This window comes from Phlebotomus papatasi, chromosome 1, assembly GCF_024763615.1.
Source record: "Phlebotomus papatasi isolate M1 chromosome 1, Ppap_2.1, whole genome shotgun sequence".
In the NCBI taxonomy this organism is placed as follows: Eukaryota; Metazoa; Arthropoda; class Insecta; order Diptera; family Psychodidae; genus Phlebotomus; species Phlebotomus papatasi.
The window spans coordinates 40,165,034-40,182,373 of record NC_077222.1 but is presented as its reverse complement, the minus strand read 5'-3'; the positions used below and the strand labels follow the sequence as shown (position 1 = coordinate 40,182,373).

Genomic DNA, 17,340 nt, shown 5'->3' with positions numbered 1-17,340 from the left:
TCATGTTATGGCCAGTCAATGAATTTTTTATTGCACCCTCTAAATGTGTTTATACAGCCACAGAGTCTCTTAAAATGTTTTCAATATTGCTTACATCATAAAGTCACGGATTTCTCTCTGGTTTTTTTTTTTGTTAAACTTCAGGTTCTTATACACTAAACACACTTCAAATGTTTATTGTTATATTGTTAATTTACATCTTTGTGAATTTTCGCCTGATTTACTGTGATTTATGCAGAAAGTAAGAACTTATATACTCTCAAAGTCCTTCCATCATTCATCCAACATCGCGCTAAATTCAACGAATTAGAATTAAACCCCCAAAAAGACTTTCTTGGAATCTCTTAAAATTAAGAATAAAAACAAAATCCATGATACTTACAAGTGAGTCTACTTCGGGATCTGCTATGTAGTAGGGCTTTTCTGATCGTATCTGCAAAGAAATTACAAGAAAAAAATAAGCACATTAAGTCTCGATCACACTAACTCGATCACGATAGAAACGGGCAATTAGAATGATATTGGAAAGGGAAATTGCAAAGTGTCTTAAGCGACTAACATGAGGGAATAAAAAAAATATCAAGGCAAAAGACTTGGCACACCTCAAAATAATAGAGCAATTCATCTTGGAATTTTTCCAAGAATCACTATTAATACACTCATTTTAGTTCACGCGAAACAATTACACACCGAGGACAATTTTCGATTGGAAATGACTCGAGAAATTTCACAAAGTTATTGTCGATCCATCCCGCTGAGAGGAAGAGCTTTCCATGGGATTTTCCTCGGATGATCTCAATGGAATATTACTAAAATTACCTGACCAATTAGAGACTTACTCAATTAGAAAATACATCATCGAAAATTGTGCATGAACAACTGTAGTAGTTGTTAAAACGCATTATTGTGCACATTTTGCGAAAGTTCACAATGGAAAATTGCAAAGTAATAGTGAGCTTATGCGATGAAAATTCCGCAATATTGCAAAAAAAATTGTATTATTTTTAACAATATAATTACGATTGTGATGTCTTAAATTAAAATGTTCGTTGATCCTAAATATGAGTTATGACCATTACTAGGGGAAGGTGGGGATATATATTGAACTAAGGCTACATTTTAAAATCTATTATATTTTTTTCGCATATTTCTAATGGAAGCTAGGTCTACCCATGATTTAATTTAGAACCATAATAGTTTTGTATCTCGGCTTCAGACCTAAGGTTTATCCCAGTTCCGAAGGACTCAAATTTCAAAATAGTAACCAATTTTATTAATTTTTCAGAACTACCCAGATCATTTATCCATAATAGTCAATACTAAGTCTTTCCCAAAAAATCTTGACTGATAAGAAATAAGAGAAGTTAAGCCATATGGCTAAGCCTTAGGTCTGAAACCCGTATAAATGACATTAAGTTAAAGTTTTGAAATGTTTGTAAAAAACTTTTTTCAATGTAAACATTATTCTATGTAGCCCCACTTTCCTATACCTACAGTTATCCCAAAAACTTTACCATTTTTAACATTGAACGATTTTGATTTACAAGAAAATTAACTTAATTTCATATTAATAAATCTAATTAAGCCGAAAAACTAGTGTTCCTCAATATTTATTTAAAATATTAAAGAATATAAAAATATAAACTAATGCTGCAAATAATAGTGTACTAAATAGTTAAGAAATTTCTTTATGTTCGCGAAATTCTTTATTGGAATTTATTTCACGTAGATTTGCGAAAAATTATGATAGAATTTAAGAATAGGAAAGTGGTGTACCTTTACGTAAAATACGCAAAATAGGCTATTTTAATTGTATAAAATAAAATAAATATCAATATGATTTAACAGATATTACAAATTATTTCTCTGTCTTAAACTCTTTTTTTTAAATAATTAACATTAGCCGTTGATGCTGCATAAGGTTGCCTTCAAACTAGAGGTTTAGCCCAGTTCGAGAGAATCAGATTTTCTACACAACAAATTCAGTGATTTTTTTTAAAAATGTTTTAAGTCACAGGCCATGAATATATAACGCTAAAAAATGCTAGAAATATCGTCAAGAAATTACGTCAGTTAAACCATAAGGCTAAACTCTAGGTCTGAGGAACCCGTATAGGACCAAGTGATCACAAGTTTTTACTTATGTCAAATGTCTACGAATGAATAATCAGAAAACAGCCATTTCCAAGATCTATTTGAGCCTAAGTATATTATTTTAATTAAGTTAAAAAAAAGCAGTACTCTCACCATAATCTCTCGATTCAGAGATAACTATATAAGTATACAAGCAACCCCCATCCCTTAAATTTTCACAATATTTCATAAAAATCTAATAATTTGAAAAATATAATTTAGCTTGTCTTATTTGTTAAATACTTAAAAATATTAAATTTTCAAGCCTTGCAAAGTTTTTCTCCCAAAAACTCTATCAATATTGCCCTTTAGTGTCTGATTTAAATCTAGTGTTATATGTGGATAAAAACCAGTGAACATTTTATGGTATTATTTGACTTTATTGCCCACAGGATAAATCAATATAACCAAAATTGGTGTGAGATGAGGCACAAAAAAATGCCTCAACTTCTGCATTTGACATTTGCCACCTCCGGCCCCATTGTCCTCCCTCTGCCTCTATTGATACAAAATGTAAATGGGGTAAAAAATTAAATGTATGTCTGGCTTCTGAAGCTGAGGGGGACACAATTTGTGTGAAAGTTAATGTTAAATATTTCGCCAGATGGTTTTTACGGGTTTCGAGCACACAAGAAAGTACCGGAGATTCTGAAGGATTGAAAGTTTTTTTTTTGTGTAGAAATTGCTGTGCAGAAAGGGTTTGGACAATTGAGTGTTGTTTATTGCAGATAAACCAAAAAGTCACACGAAAATCGTAAAAAAGTGGAAAAAGCATCAACTTTAACAACCCAACAAGCCCATCTAAAAGGTACAAATTGTACACCACCAAGAGTCTACCAGACTAACAATTGCTTCCTCCATTGGCAGGTAGAGTCCCAAATACGAGGGGTTAGAGAATCTCCCAGACGATTAAATTCCTTTAGCTCCTTCGCCCCAGCACCAATTTTAGTTGTTTTTTTGGCAATAAAACAGTTCACTTTTACGATGATGATAATGTTCCATCCACCCCTGTTGGAAAATACTGTCCAAGGCTATACTAGGGCACTGTAACATCCACATCCCTCTTCCTTGACGGTAACTCCCGTTGTTGTTTTACCTCCCTCACCCATTGATATATGGCACTCAATAAAATCATAAATATCCACACAGTGGAAATCCTTTTCTTCGAACCAAACTCACTTAACTTTTACAAATTGTCCCTCAAAAGTCAATTCACTGTCTCCTTTCGTGGAATTTGTCAATGGAAGCACTTGGAAAAAAAGAGATACTACAAAAGAATCCATTTGGAGAATCCGTTAAATTTGAATTCAAATAAAATCTATTAAGATATAGGGTAAGTGTGCCAAATTTCGGCATATGCAAGCGCCAAAGTCTCAAGTTTGAAACGTAATATTTTTAATAAAAATTGATTTTATTATTCCTTCTTCTTAAGGAGTGTTGCTTGGAACCTTGCAAAAGGTTTATCGTCTTTATTTACTCTAAAATCATTCTTAATACATTTTAAAATGAATAAAAATGTAGACATAGCTTTGGTGCCCTATTTCGGCCACCTTCATTCTCATAGTTCTTTGCCCTTAGGGAATTCTTTCAATGTCTTTTTCACGTCATCTCGTTTGTCGAAGCTACATTTTTTGTCATTCTTTTGCATTGTATAATCTCTAGAGTATGTAAAAACTAAAAATTCATGGACATTCGAGGAACAAAAAAGGTGGTCGGAATTGCAAGCTGGCCGCAATTTGGCACACTTACCCTACCTAGATTTCTAAGTTAAAATCTATAGCAATCCCAATTGATAGACCCTCTATATTAACTTAAAACATTAATGCACGACAAGTTCTTTAGTATTCAATTGAATATATAGCAATTGGAGGTTGATGACGTGGTTATGTTCTAACCTCACCTGGAATCACAAGATATTGGTGCGATGCGCGGGACTTTTATGGCATCCAATTAGCATATTTGAGAAAGAGTGCGCGCACGAGGACGCGATATTTTTGCAAAAGAGTGGTGGCCACCAATAAAAGCACTCACCACATGGGTTGGAGATTGCTCTCAAGGAGACGAGACGCCATACTATCTAGTAATTCAAAATTTATTATGGATTCCTATCGAATTGTTTTATACACACAAACATTATTGTTTGCAAAGTGTGCCGGCATCGTGTTCCGGCATAAATATCTTCAGCAGAGAGAGAGAGAAGGGGCCATTGCAGTGAGGTCCTCAATGATGATTATTTTATAAAAGTATCATATAATTGAATGTAAATGCACGGTGCATTGAAGGTGCATTTGGCACGGGTAGATTCCGATTGAATGCTGCAGATAGGTATAAGGGGAATAATTAAATTCATTGCAGATTGTATTGCGCATGGAGCATCATGAACTACCGCAACTGAGGTAGAAGCTTGATGATCTTGTCACATTCTTGGCGACTCTGTCTCCAAAGATCATCTTGCACTCAACACCCAGAGATTGACGATTGAAGCCCCAGCCCCCAGTGACAAGAGCAACTGCTCATCGGTCCATCATTTAGCACAGATTGAATGCTCAGCGAGAATTTTTACCCCGATTCTCAAGAGGTGATTTCCGCCTTCCCGCCATCTCACGCGATCACCGATCGCAAGTGGGCAATAAATAAGAAAATCACGAGTGTCTCATATGTATACGGGGTAGGGTGAGGAAGATCGTCAGCAGTTGTGCCATGGAGGCGTGTGTCATAAAAAATAATTTTCACTTCAATAAATTACAGTGGTAATTTGGGTCTCATTCCATCTCTCCTAACGATCAACACAAAAATGCTTTTATCACTGTGATCGCACCCAATAAATATTTACACAATGATCATCATGGCGTATGATCAATATTGTAATCGGGGTGGTTGATATATTAAGTGAGATTCCCAATAATCCCACCTATTGCAATTGTTATGAATTTTCTTGTCCCCTGATAAGACTTAAACTTTGCTAAAGTGTATCTTGATACACCCTTATCATTAAATTTATTTTGGGTAAAAAAGTTTTCCAGGTAACTGACTGTCTCAATGAGATCGGATTTATCTGGCACAGATATTAAAGGTCCATTTAAACTAGGCTCTATGGATGCGAAATCTCTGCTCTGTACAGCTTAAATTTGCCTAACTTTCGGCGTCCAAAATTTTCTATGAAAAGTTTTATGTTACAAATATTTTCAAAATAAAACCCAAAGATTTAAAACATCTTAAGATGTTTTCTTGAATTACTTATACTGTTACACAAAATGAGTAGGTAATGTCGGGTGGTCTGATACTTCAGTGTTAAAACGGGATCCAGATCCAGAAGACCTGAAATACTTCTGGTTCATTCAGGAATGTAGTCCATTTCTAATTGAACCATTGAAACCTAATGGCACAGAAATTGTGAACTATGCCAAGTTCTAGAAGCCAAGACAGGTTACGTTTAAGAGTTCAGTATTCTTTTATCTCTGTCTTTTTAATATTTTTTTGTGACTGAGCATATTAGACAGTTAAATTAATTTTTTTTCTCTAACTTGTATTAATGAACACATTTCTACAACATTTTAACTTTTCGATCAAAAATAGAAAATTTGCTTATTTTTTATTTATAGCTGAGACATACTTGGGTGAATTATGCATAGCACAAGGGAACTTTTATAATTAGAAACGAACTACGATGGGCGATTTTACAATACTCAATTGGGTGGTTTTCGAAGTATCCCTGTTTCAAACGGATTCTAAGAAGACGAAATACGAAAGCTTATAGAATTACATCTTACGTTCTCCGTTTGAAATCATGTAATTCACACCAATTGTAGAGCAATATATTGAAAATCTAATATACTTTACATTGTTGTTGTTTAAGCTGTGATGATAAAAGCTCTTTCTAAATACAAACGGAATTTTGGTAAGTAAAAGGTTCGACCTTCGAAAAGCCATATGACCGATTCCTTTTGATCGATTTTGATACTACGATATACTTTGATATACGGTTTTGCATACTAGAATAGTTTTAATGTTTATAACCTATCAGACTAATGTTAAAAATTCTTTAAGTAATAGACAAACCTATAGTTTAACAATAAATCTGCCGACCGTTTTTGATCGTTTTTCCTAGCGCGCTCGCTAAAATGACAGACCACGGCAGGGTAGGATACTCAACAAATTTTCATAAAGTTCATTAAGTTTGATAGCGACATTTTACCGTTTAAATATGTATTGATTTTAAAAAGTTTTTAAACCAGTCAATTTGACTGTTGAATTTAGTGTTAAACCAAGAGACGGCTTAGTTAATAGAAGTGAAATACAACCACCTTATCCTAGATCTGAACAGGCCTATAACTTCAATAAACAATTGTGTTATAACTCGGAATATGTTAATCCATGATTTTCCGTTTTTTTTTTATTCCTTCTGAGTAATTAAAGATCTAGAGTCCAGACCTACATCTTGTTACATAAAAATTTTAGTGACGAGTTACTCGAACGTACAAATCGAAAAGAATTTGTGAAAACTCTGAATTGGATCATGTTGAGAATCTCCCCGACCATAAATGATCTTGTTTTAAAATTGATTTTACTTTTTGAAAGCACCACCAAAATCTCCTTCTGGAATCATCCAAATATTATATTGAGGCACACGATCGTGGAGGAACGATCATCAAACACTATTCCACCAAGCAATTGTATAAACATTCAGACAAATATTGATTGACATGATTGGAAGATTGTTCTGTGCATTTGTGATCACTCCTTCAGCACATTCAGCCACCGATCACCGCAATATCAGAGTGATCTTCCCCCAATTGCATGATCTCTTGTTGCAGTTGGTCTTGGCATTTATTCTCGATCAGTGGTAATGATTTTGCAGCCAGGGATAGTCAATCGAGTGAAATTGCAATCAATGTGTGGAGACAATTTAAAAACTGATTGACTCTCGAGCCAGTCCAATTATTGATCAATTGGTGATATGTGGCGATCTTGCATTTGTTGTAGCTCGGTGATAAATGATTGCATACGATGGCACTGGTGATCGCACTAATTGCACCGTGTGCTGAGTAATTAAAATACTTTGGCGGAAGCACGATGAAGACGAGAGGGCTGCCATTCATCATTTTTACACCATCAGAGAAAAGAGGGACACTTTTTGTATTTTTTTTTCAATCATGTTCGCCTGCCTCTTCCTCAAGCGAACCACCAGAGACATACCAAACAACCGGAGAGGAAGTTGATCAAGTCTCTCCAAAGTCACCAAGAGCTGTGGAACTGGGCTGTGTTGACTTTTGCTTTCATTAATTGTGCTGTCGAGTGACTAATTAATGAATTTTTTGAGTGTTTTGGCGTATGGACACTCTTATGCTGCCTTAATTTATTGAGATGCGATAGCGTGTGAGTTCTGGATATCTCTTCACTATTATATCCCCCCGGCTTCATTCTCCACTTCAATCGGATTTTGTTGACGTTGTTGACTCTCTTTTCGAACCCCATAAATGGGCTTCATTCATGAATTTTCGGAGAGCACTTGTCTTACTTCTCCATTCCCAAAATTTTCTCGCATGAAAATAAATCCCCAACAAACAAAAAAAATGAGATCAAATTCTTCATGAGAAGATCATGGTGAAGGCAGAATCTCCTGTCCTTGGGATTAAATAGAAAAAAATCAAGTTCTTGTGACCTTAAAATGAGCTGCTCTCCGTAATCTTAATGACTTTCAAATATCAAGCACTGAAAATTTTTCTGCTGGTGGGAAATTACCAGCAAATTGATCTCTTCTGCAAAGGAATTTTTGGAGCTCTGATAAGCCAAAAGCTACTGTTAATTAAGAATTTTGTCAAAATATATATAAGCAAAGTCTGGGAATTTCAAGCTGAAAATCCGGATTTGAACATTTTAATTTGAACGTTGCTTTTCAAAAACTGAACAAATATTTATCTGTCACAATCTGTCATGAATTAGAATTTTAAGGGTAAACCGTATTTATGGTTCCTGCTAAAAATTGAATATTTTTACTAAACTAAAACTAAACTAAACTATAGAAAAAAGAAAAAAAGACAAATTATTTGCCTAAATAAATGAAATTGAAAAAAAGGATTGATAAAAAACTGCTTAAATATTTTTAATTAGCTGAGACACACACCATAAAAAAACTAGTACAGCATTCATATAGATTTTATTAGATTTCCGTGTCTATGAAATTTTTCTTCATGTATTCTTGAAGAAAAATGAAATGGTTCAGAAAAAGAATACAAAGAAATTACTTTTGAATTTAAAGATAGATAGAAAATTTCAGAATCAGAGCTGAGGAAAAAATTAGGAAGGTACAACAAAACGGTTTCCATATAAGAATAACCCTTAACTAAATTTTGTTATTCAATTCTTATTATTTTTTAAAATTATTTTGAATAAAAATGTAAGTAGCAGCATAAGGAGAAATGGGGCACTTTTGAATTGGGTATCTTTGAAATTGGGCTTCTTTCTCCCATTTTTAAATAAGCCTTATCATCATACGATTCAGCTTCACAATTTGTTTGTGGGGCTAAATTATATCATGATAAGGTCCAGTTTCATTTAAAAATAGAAGAAAAAGCCCAATTTCAAAGCAGCCCCAATTGAAAAGTGCCCCACTTCCCCCTAAGTACATCTGCTCGATGAATTATCATGCAATCATCCAATTTTATGGCACGATGTATGTGTCTTGGCTAATATTTGTTTTCTTACTTTTAGCGGTCAATGTGTTGTACCCCTAATATTTAACCACATCAACTTTCACTTAACTCCCTAAATAAATTTCCTCACCGGTGTCTCCTAAGTGTAGTCTAGCATCCCAGTAAATGAAGGAGCACGACAATTCCCCATGTGTGATGTAGCGTGAGAGTTAATGAAGAATTTTGAGATGTGTTGGCAATATTGGGGCCTCCGACCAGAGAATCACCGGCGATGACAGAAATACGAACAAGTCCTGATGACAGACACTTTCCGTGTGTACTTCACATTCACAACACCCAACATCAACACAATTGTCCCAAGAAAACAACATACTAGAATGGTATCCACCCTCGAAATTTGCGCCTTTGGAGCCATCCCACTTCTACCACGTTGATTCATGGCCCAATGTTGAATTTTTCCATGGTGGAAATTCATGCATTTGGCCACATCGTGCTCAAGATCAACAAATCATCCTCAGTGGAAATTCCAAACAACTCAAAACGATTGTTTCCCCCCACCCTCCCCAAATAACAAGGGGCACCCATCGTTCAACCTCAAAATGCATCCGATGCAAAAGGAAGTGCGGTGTTGGCTCTCGATGACGACAGAATCTCTCTGTTTACCTTCATTTGTTTACAACATTTTGGTCTCCTTCAGTGGGAATAAATAATCAACTTTCCGCCAGAAAGAACTTCCATATATCGGAAGAGACACCACGTGGCTCCAAGAAGTGAGAGCCCATGTCGAAGATGAAAATTCACAAGATTGAAAGAACATTCCCTAAAACTATTAATATGCTATTTGGGAGCCACTTCCCCCCTCCGTGCACCAAGTTTGAACCATAATCTATTTTGGCAATCAAATGATCTCCTTCCTTGTGGGCGCCACACCGAAAATAGACATCATTTTTGTGCCTTCATTAATTAAAAAGCATTATGGTTGAACGGATTGAATAAACAAATGAAATTTCGTAGACGAAATCAATTAGACGCATTGAATTACTATATTTATTTTTATAGGAAATTTATTGGGTGTGTTACATACTCAAATCCCGAACTTTACCAACAACAAAAAAAATCCCACAAAACCACATCTCGCTCCTTCCAAAAACGTCTCTATAGTGGCTATTCCGATGGGGTTATACTTAGAGCCCAATTGCCACAATTTTCTAAATAATAAATAGGACAAGCCATGTTGAAGATAGATAAACACTCATTTTTCTTACCCTAAACCAATAAATGTTTGGAAAGCACTGAGAAGTCAATTTGAGAATATTTCTATTCCACTCAACTAAATACACAGCTCAGGAAACAGATGCAAAATGAGACAGAAATATTTGATGATCTTGTTGAGAATATCTTATGGGTGAATGTTTTAAATTTTTCAGGGTGAGTCCTTCACCCTACATCGAACTACATTTCTTCATGGGGTTACTCAGTATAGGACAAAATGTCTGGGAATACCAATGATCATAAAACCGACACAAGTTGATTGTCTCAAAAAAAAAAAAAAAAAACAAAAAAAAACACTTATAATATAATATATTTATGTCTGAAGGCATTATTCTTGCATAAAGAAAATGATACTATCATTACTTATACATTTTAGTTATTGTTGTAATGTAACTCGAATGTTTAATAACACTTCCTTTTGAAGTTATAAAATGTGTTTTTATGTTAAAAATGCACAAGAAGATAAGAAAAATTTGTGAAAATCGTGCTAAATGTGTGAATATTCAATTAAATATAGAAACGATTAGTCCGATGCAATTACTTAAATATTTTATTAATTTTTAAAAAGATCTATTTTTAATTTAATGTGAAACGCAATCGCACAAAGGTAAATTTAAATGATTTAAAATATTTATAAGGGCATATGTTGAATTAATTTTATGGAGGATACTGATTTTTAACCCTTTAAGGACGAGAAGGCCAAAAAATTAGGGTCTGAAAAAAATCATTTTTTCAGACTAGACCAGGAGGGGAATTCTGTAACAGTATGACAATGTCATATGACATATTTTCATAGTAAATTCGAAAGTAGGACAACATTATGTCCTATGTATCATCAAATAGCCATTTCAAGAAGTTCTAGAAAGCTTTTAGTAACTAATATGAGACGGATTTTTGATTGATTATTCCGAATTTACCCTCTAAAAAAATTTAAATTTGTCATATGACATTGTCAAACTGATACAGAATCCCCCTACAGAACATAGATTGAGAAGGCCGTAGAAAAAATTCAATTTTTGGGTCACCCGTGACCTAATCGTACTTAAAGGGTAAATAATTGTGATAATGCAGGCATAACATCCTGTAGAGGCCCTAAATCGGTTTTCATATCCTAAAGACTCTAAAATTCTAAATAGCAATAAATTTTGTTGATCTTCCAGAATAGGAGGTCATTTGTCTTTAATAATCCAATTCTAAATAAAAATTTTCCAAAAAATCTTGACTGATAAGAAATTAAAACAGTTGTCTTAAAAATCCTTCTTACATACGAGATTTCTCACTCCTAATAGTTTTTATGCAATTCTGTGCAGTATAGCTCGTTAAATGCAGTTTTAGCATTTTTCAAGTATCCTAAAATAGATTTGAACTCGAAACACTTACATCATAGAACGAGCGCTCTAGAACTTAAACCAATGCGTACATACATTGAAAAAGTAAGTAACAGTTTACAAGAAATCTAACCTAAATACGAGTATATATCAAAGCTATAGATCTTTAATTAAAAACACTAAATAGCTCAATGTAATACTCAATATAGGAAAAAGTTTTCGCTTTGCAAGTCTATTTTGTGAGGGGTCACCGAAGATCTGAAGTTTTATCTCAAATCAATTAGGCTCAAACCGAACAGGTTTATGTAGTAAAAAAGCGACACATAATTTTACTCAACGTTTCATAATTTTAAAATTCAACCAAAATATCATGTAATTCCTTGTAGCGATAAAGATTCTTAATAGCGTCGTTTCTATCACTCACCATCGTATTTTACTAAATCTGCTTTGTAAATATACTAAAACTTTTGTAAAATGTTACAGAAAAAAAGGATTAATTAAATAACTTACAAATGTAGGTCAATGACGGGATGGTCTAAGAATGCAGAACCTTAAGGCTTAAATAAACTAAGGCTGAACCTCGAGAATATTTATCCTGTAAAATTTGGTAGTAAAGATTTATCTAAAATTGTTATACACTTAGGTCTTAGGATAATCGATTAGGTCTTTTACATAAATTTCTTTTACCTAATCTTTTAATGGAAAATTTAGCAGGCTAAATATTCTCGAGGATCATCAGCCTGAATCTATATTTAGACCCTTAGGGCCCAAATAGACTCAGGCTGATCCTCTAGAATATTTAGCATACAAATTCCGGCAGTAAAGAATCCGGTATAAGAAATTTATGTAAAAGACCTAATCGATTATCCTAAGACCTCAGTGAATGACAATTTTAGATAAATCTTTACTACCAAATTTTATAGATTAAATATTCTCGAGGATCAGCCTGAGTCTATTTAGGCTCTAAGGGCCTTGACAGACCTGAGGATTAGCCGAGAAACGGTTTAGCGTAATTATATTAGAAACAATGGTTGAACTACATTTCCATCATTTTCCGTTAAGTCGTCTCTCGGCTTAAGTCGTAAGTGTGTCTGGAGCATAAGACATGACTAAACCAGAATTTAACTCTGTGAGACTTCTAAACTTTTTTCAAAAAAAAATGTGATATTTTTTTTTAGTTCAATTTGAATGATGAAAAACAATGTCATTTAATTATAATATCTTGTACATACTTTTAAATTATGATTTGCCCCTTTGAAACTCAAGAGATCAGCGATCCTCATCATTGGATATACCAGCAGAAGAACTCAAAATAAAATCATATGCCAAAGACTAAATGGTGTGGTATCTCGAGGGGAGGAAATTCACGGTGGGGAAGAACAACAAATGCCAATATAGGATTAAGTATCAGACAAACACATTCTTTTTGGTGAATAAGACCAAGGGACTCATGGTGGAATTCTCCGAGTCTCAATTTTTGTTTTTGGGAGCAGGTAGTCTCTCCAGGGGTCCCGTACTTTCCAACAAAAACTCCTATCCCGAAAAAAAATCCTGGGACTATTCCCGAGAATTCTCTTTTTTTTTGGTATCCCTCTTTCCCTTTTCACCCATTTCAAAACATCCTACCCCAAGTGAAATGCATTTAGAGCTCTTTTCCTGCTACAATTTCCATATCCCATACACCCAAATGCAGACACTCCTTATCCTATTGAATGCCTCCTTTAGATGGCAGTCGATGCTTAAACTGTTTTCCTTTTTGGAAGAGGAGAGAATGACGATCTTGTTTTTTGTCCTATGTCCTAACTAGGAGAATGGGAAAGAGTCCAGAGAGTCGCGTGGAAAAAATCAGAGAATTTGCAGCGAAATGCACAATTCACAGCATGAGGGCAGAAATCGATGGTCTTTTTGTACTGGGGCACAGCATATTTTTGTGATTGAACCCTATATGTTGTTCTGGGCACACAAGACATCTCAGCACGAAGCCATGAGATGAATCAGGAACAACAGGATAAGTCTCTTAAGCCCTGGAGCCAATACTCTCTCTGGTGGATGACTCTATCGATTGTCTTGGGATGGCTTCTTTGAAATTCTCGCGAACCAAAACAATTTTCTCAAAAGTGCTTCACGTGTGAAATCAAGAAGATTGAATTTCCAGAGATCTTTCATCGGGAAATTGACACGATCGTAGTGTTGAGAGAAATTGGGTGATAGTGGTGAGAAAAGTGGATAAAAAGAACCATAATTTGTGGTCTCTAAATTTCAATTAAACCAAAATATTCTGACACATTTGTCACATCTGGGACGAATGATGTGTGTAATTTGATCAGTTTCATCTCTTCTTCTTAAAAAAAAAACATGAAATCCTCAACATGTCTGACATGCAGAGTTGAACTTCATCTAAAAGAAAAAATCCAGGGTTAAACCGAAGGGAAAAAGAGAGAGGATCCCTCAATTTCTCCAGATTGAAGTCACTGAGGCTCATGGATCTATTTTTAAATGAAGATCTCTATACAGTATTCCACGAGAAAAAAAAGGGAAACTTAGAGATGATTTAGTGTGTTTCACTCAGAATATCTCAACGATGATCACGAGAATTATGCAGAATGTGCAAAAGGTTCCATTTCTGCATATTTCACGCCTCGTTTTTTTTTAGCCCACAAAAACGCATAATGAACTCCCCTCTGAACGCCAAAAATCCTCAAGGTTAGTGCAACACATTTAACCATCAAGTACACCAAACATCCTCTTTTTTAATTGCACCCAGAAGCAAAACAATGAATAAAAAAACTGGCAGGCTTAAATGTCTCTGCAAAAGAAAATTCCGCAGACTTTTTTGTTATTCCTTTCAACCGGATTAACTCCCTCCCTGGTGCTTCGGTTATGGTCCCCGAAAAAGACTTCTTGATTTATGAACTTGACTGGTGCATTCATCTCTCTGGGCTAACGATATGAATCTCCTTGTGTGAATGAATGATATTGCAGTGTATTGAAATGTGTGAAAGAAACACAGAATTTCTATCATTCTCTCGCATAGATGAAAAGAATATTAACAAAACGAATTCTTTACTATGTATAGTTTTTTTTTTGTGAAACTTTTCTCGTGATTCATCTTGGGATTTTCCTCAGTTTTCCTCCACGCATGAGGAAACACTTCTAATGTAATCCATGATTAATAACCGGATCATCCTGAAGGCATTGCGTAACGCAAAAGTTAAACGAAAAATATCATAAAAGCTAATAAAATCTTACTCAAATGCCAGTTATATCCCTACAATGCATGTTGATCGAGATTCTGTCGTAATGTCGACCGATTTGTCTTTTACCAATTTAACGGAAACAAATTTAAAAGTGCAAAAAATGCAAATTCGAATGGTGATCGATACCTGTTATGTATAAAGACTGTTTTTTAAATTATGTTTACGAAACAAGGTCTAGAATTTAGGCAACAATACTCTCAGAGACAACGTAATGTCGATCATTAAGCGTTAAGGGTAGAATCACATTGACAATAAAATTCTCGCCGTAGCCTCACCGCATTTCGTTAATTTACGCATTTTCATTGTAATTCTTACACAACTTTGCCATTACCGTATTACCTTATCTCATACGCGGTGGCACTAGGTGAAAATAATATAAGAGAAATTGAAGAAATGAAACGAAAATTCAATAAACGGTGAGCAAGAAAAACTGTAAGAGAAATTAATCGTAGAGTTTGTTTTGCTCACCGTTTATTGTTTCCTTTTACTTCTTTAATTTTCTTATATTATTTTCACCTAGTGCCACCGAGTATAACATAAGGTAATACGGTAATCGATAATTTGCGTAAGAATTGCAATGAAAATGCGTGAATTAACGAAATACAGTGAGCATTTTACTGTCAATGTGATTCTTCCCTAAAACTAATTGAAATGGTCAAGATATTCAGAGATCTACCTTAATACACTCCGGACTCCGCACCATAATACACTTATACAGCGATTCAATTTTATAAATATTTTATCAAAAATATTTTAGTTCAAGAATTAATCGAGCCCCTGCAAAAATATGCTAAATTTAACATCCTTTTAGTGTCCGTTTTTTAAGTAAGTCTAAAAACAATATTATATACAAACTATAACCATGTAAAATAAAATTTTATTGCTTACATCAATAAATATCGTACTTCTTTTAACACCCAAAGGACTGATGAAACTATTTTATAGTTTTTAAACAAAGTTATTTAAACTTTTTTAATAAAAAAAATAAAGCCCAATAAATTTCTTCACAAACATATAATCGAAATTTCGATTACTCAAAGCATTTTTCGTTGTAGTAAAATATAAAAACGGAAGTTGGAATAAAATGCCACTTTAGTTCTTCAAGTGTTATAAAAAAATAACTGATTTTTACAAATTTACCCCCCAATTCTGAGATAAAGAAGCCTAAAGATTTAAGTTAAAGCTTTAACTTTGATACTAAAGATTTCGAATTCTGAGTTATAGGAGTTTTGGATAAAATAGCCTTTAGCGCCCCTAAAGAAATTTGATTATCCAAGATGTCAAAACAAGACGTTCCAGTTTTAATAGTGCATGAAGTTCCGATTTATTGTAAACAAAAAGAACAATCTCCATAGTTCCTCCTCTCCTCAATGTCGCAATTCCGCTGCAGTTAATCAAGCAGACTTTAGTTATCGCCAAAATATTGGCAGTTGCTCCACCAAACGCCAAACCCATTAAACAGAAGGTACAGGAAGATACTCATACAGATTTCCCAGTTTCAGATTTTTTTCTGGCAAAAAAGGAGCAATTCAGGTCAATTAATTTCAAGTGGTAAGTAATTCAAACAAGAAGTGGCTGTAGATAAGTGATGAGGTCAATTTATGGTTCCAGGAGCTCCATCTGGACCAAAGAATAGAAAGAGGGGTACCAACACACTTCTCAGCCAAAAGGAGTACTTCGTCAATTTTGTCCTGGAACGCAGAGATACTCTGGATGCATAAAGTGACAGACATGATCCCTTTTGGTGAAATCTCACGGATGAATTGAATTCTATGGGGCCACCCGAGAGGAACACCGCAAAAGTATATGTAAATGATCAACTACATCACTCTCCAGAAAAATATACATCTTTGTGATAAATTAAACTAATCTTTTTGATTAAACACACCCCTTGAACAATTGATAATCTCAAATTGAACTGGACTTAAAGGTTTAAAAGGTCCTCTCGACCAGCTTTAAAATTAAAGACGATTTATAGATATTTGACATCTGTAAGTCTGTAAAACTTTAGCGTAGAATTCGAAATTTACAGTCTTAAAGGTTTAAATAAATTTGACACTTTAAAATTAAAGATTTTTATCACAGAATACGAATCGGTCTTTAAAGGGCGATTTAAAGATTTAAGGCTTAAAGATTTATCTCAGAATTGGGGGGTTAATCGAGAATATTCTTTGTGGAACAGAAAAGAATAAAAAAATCGCAATAATAGTTTGTAAAATAATGTAAAAAAATACAAAATTATTTAATGTTACGATATCTACTGATCCAAACGACGTTTTGTATATATCAATTTAGAAACGCATTGTCGTTAAACTGCCACTATTAAAACGAAAAAAATCACCTCTCACCCAAATGAGTAATAAAATAGTGTAAAAAATTATAATTAGGCGTAGAAAAATATAAAAAAAGCTAAAAGGTGAAAATCAACAAATAAACAAACTCACATATTGATAACATTGATAAAATTCGACCATAAAATGTCTAAGAAGGCAGCTCCAAGCACCATTATAGAAAGAGAAGCCAACCAAGGGAGGGAGAAATTGAGGAAATCACCGAAAAATTGAATGTTTTCAATCATATGGAAATAAAAATTGAGATACAAGACATTTGGGAAATCGTAAATATCTCTCACTATAGTCAATTCTTTTCTTCAACTTCTATTGCTCCCCCCTCCCCATCTTTCCCCAAAGTTTTAGA

General features: G+C 34.1%; 1 protein-coding gene across 1 annotated transcript in view; it reads right to left on the bottom strand.

Annotated features, from left to right (window-relative positions):
• LOC129799711 (homeobox protein homothorax) overlaps positions 1–17,340 on the bottom strand; it is a 171,349-nt gene that overhangs the window by 117,190 nt on the left and 36,819 nt on the right. The window contains exon 4 of the mRNA XM_055843873.1: positions 383–433. Within this exon, the coding sequence (XP_055699848.1) occupies positions 383–433 (51 nt within the window). The remainder of the gene's footprint in view (positions 1–382; positions 434–17,340) is intronic.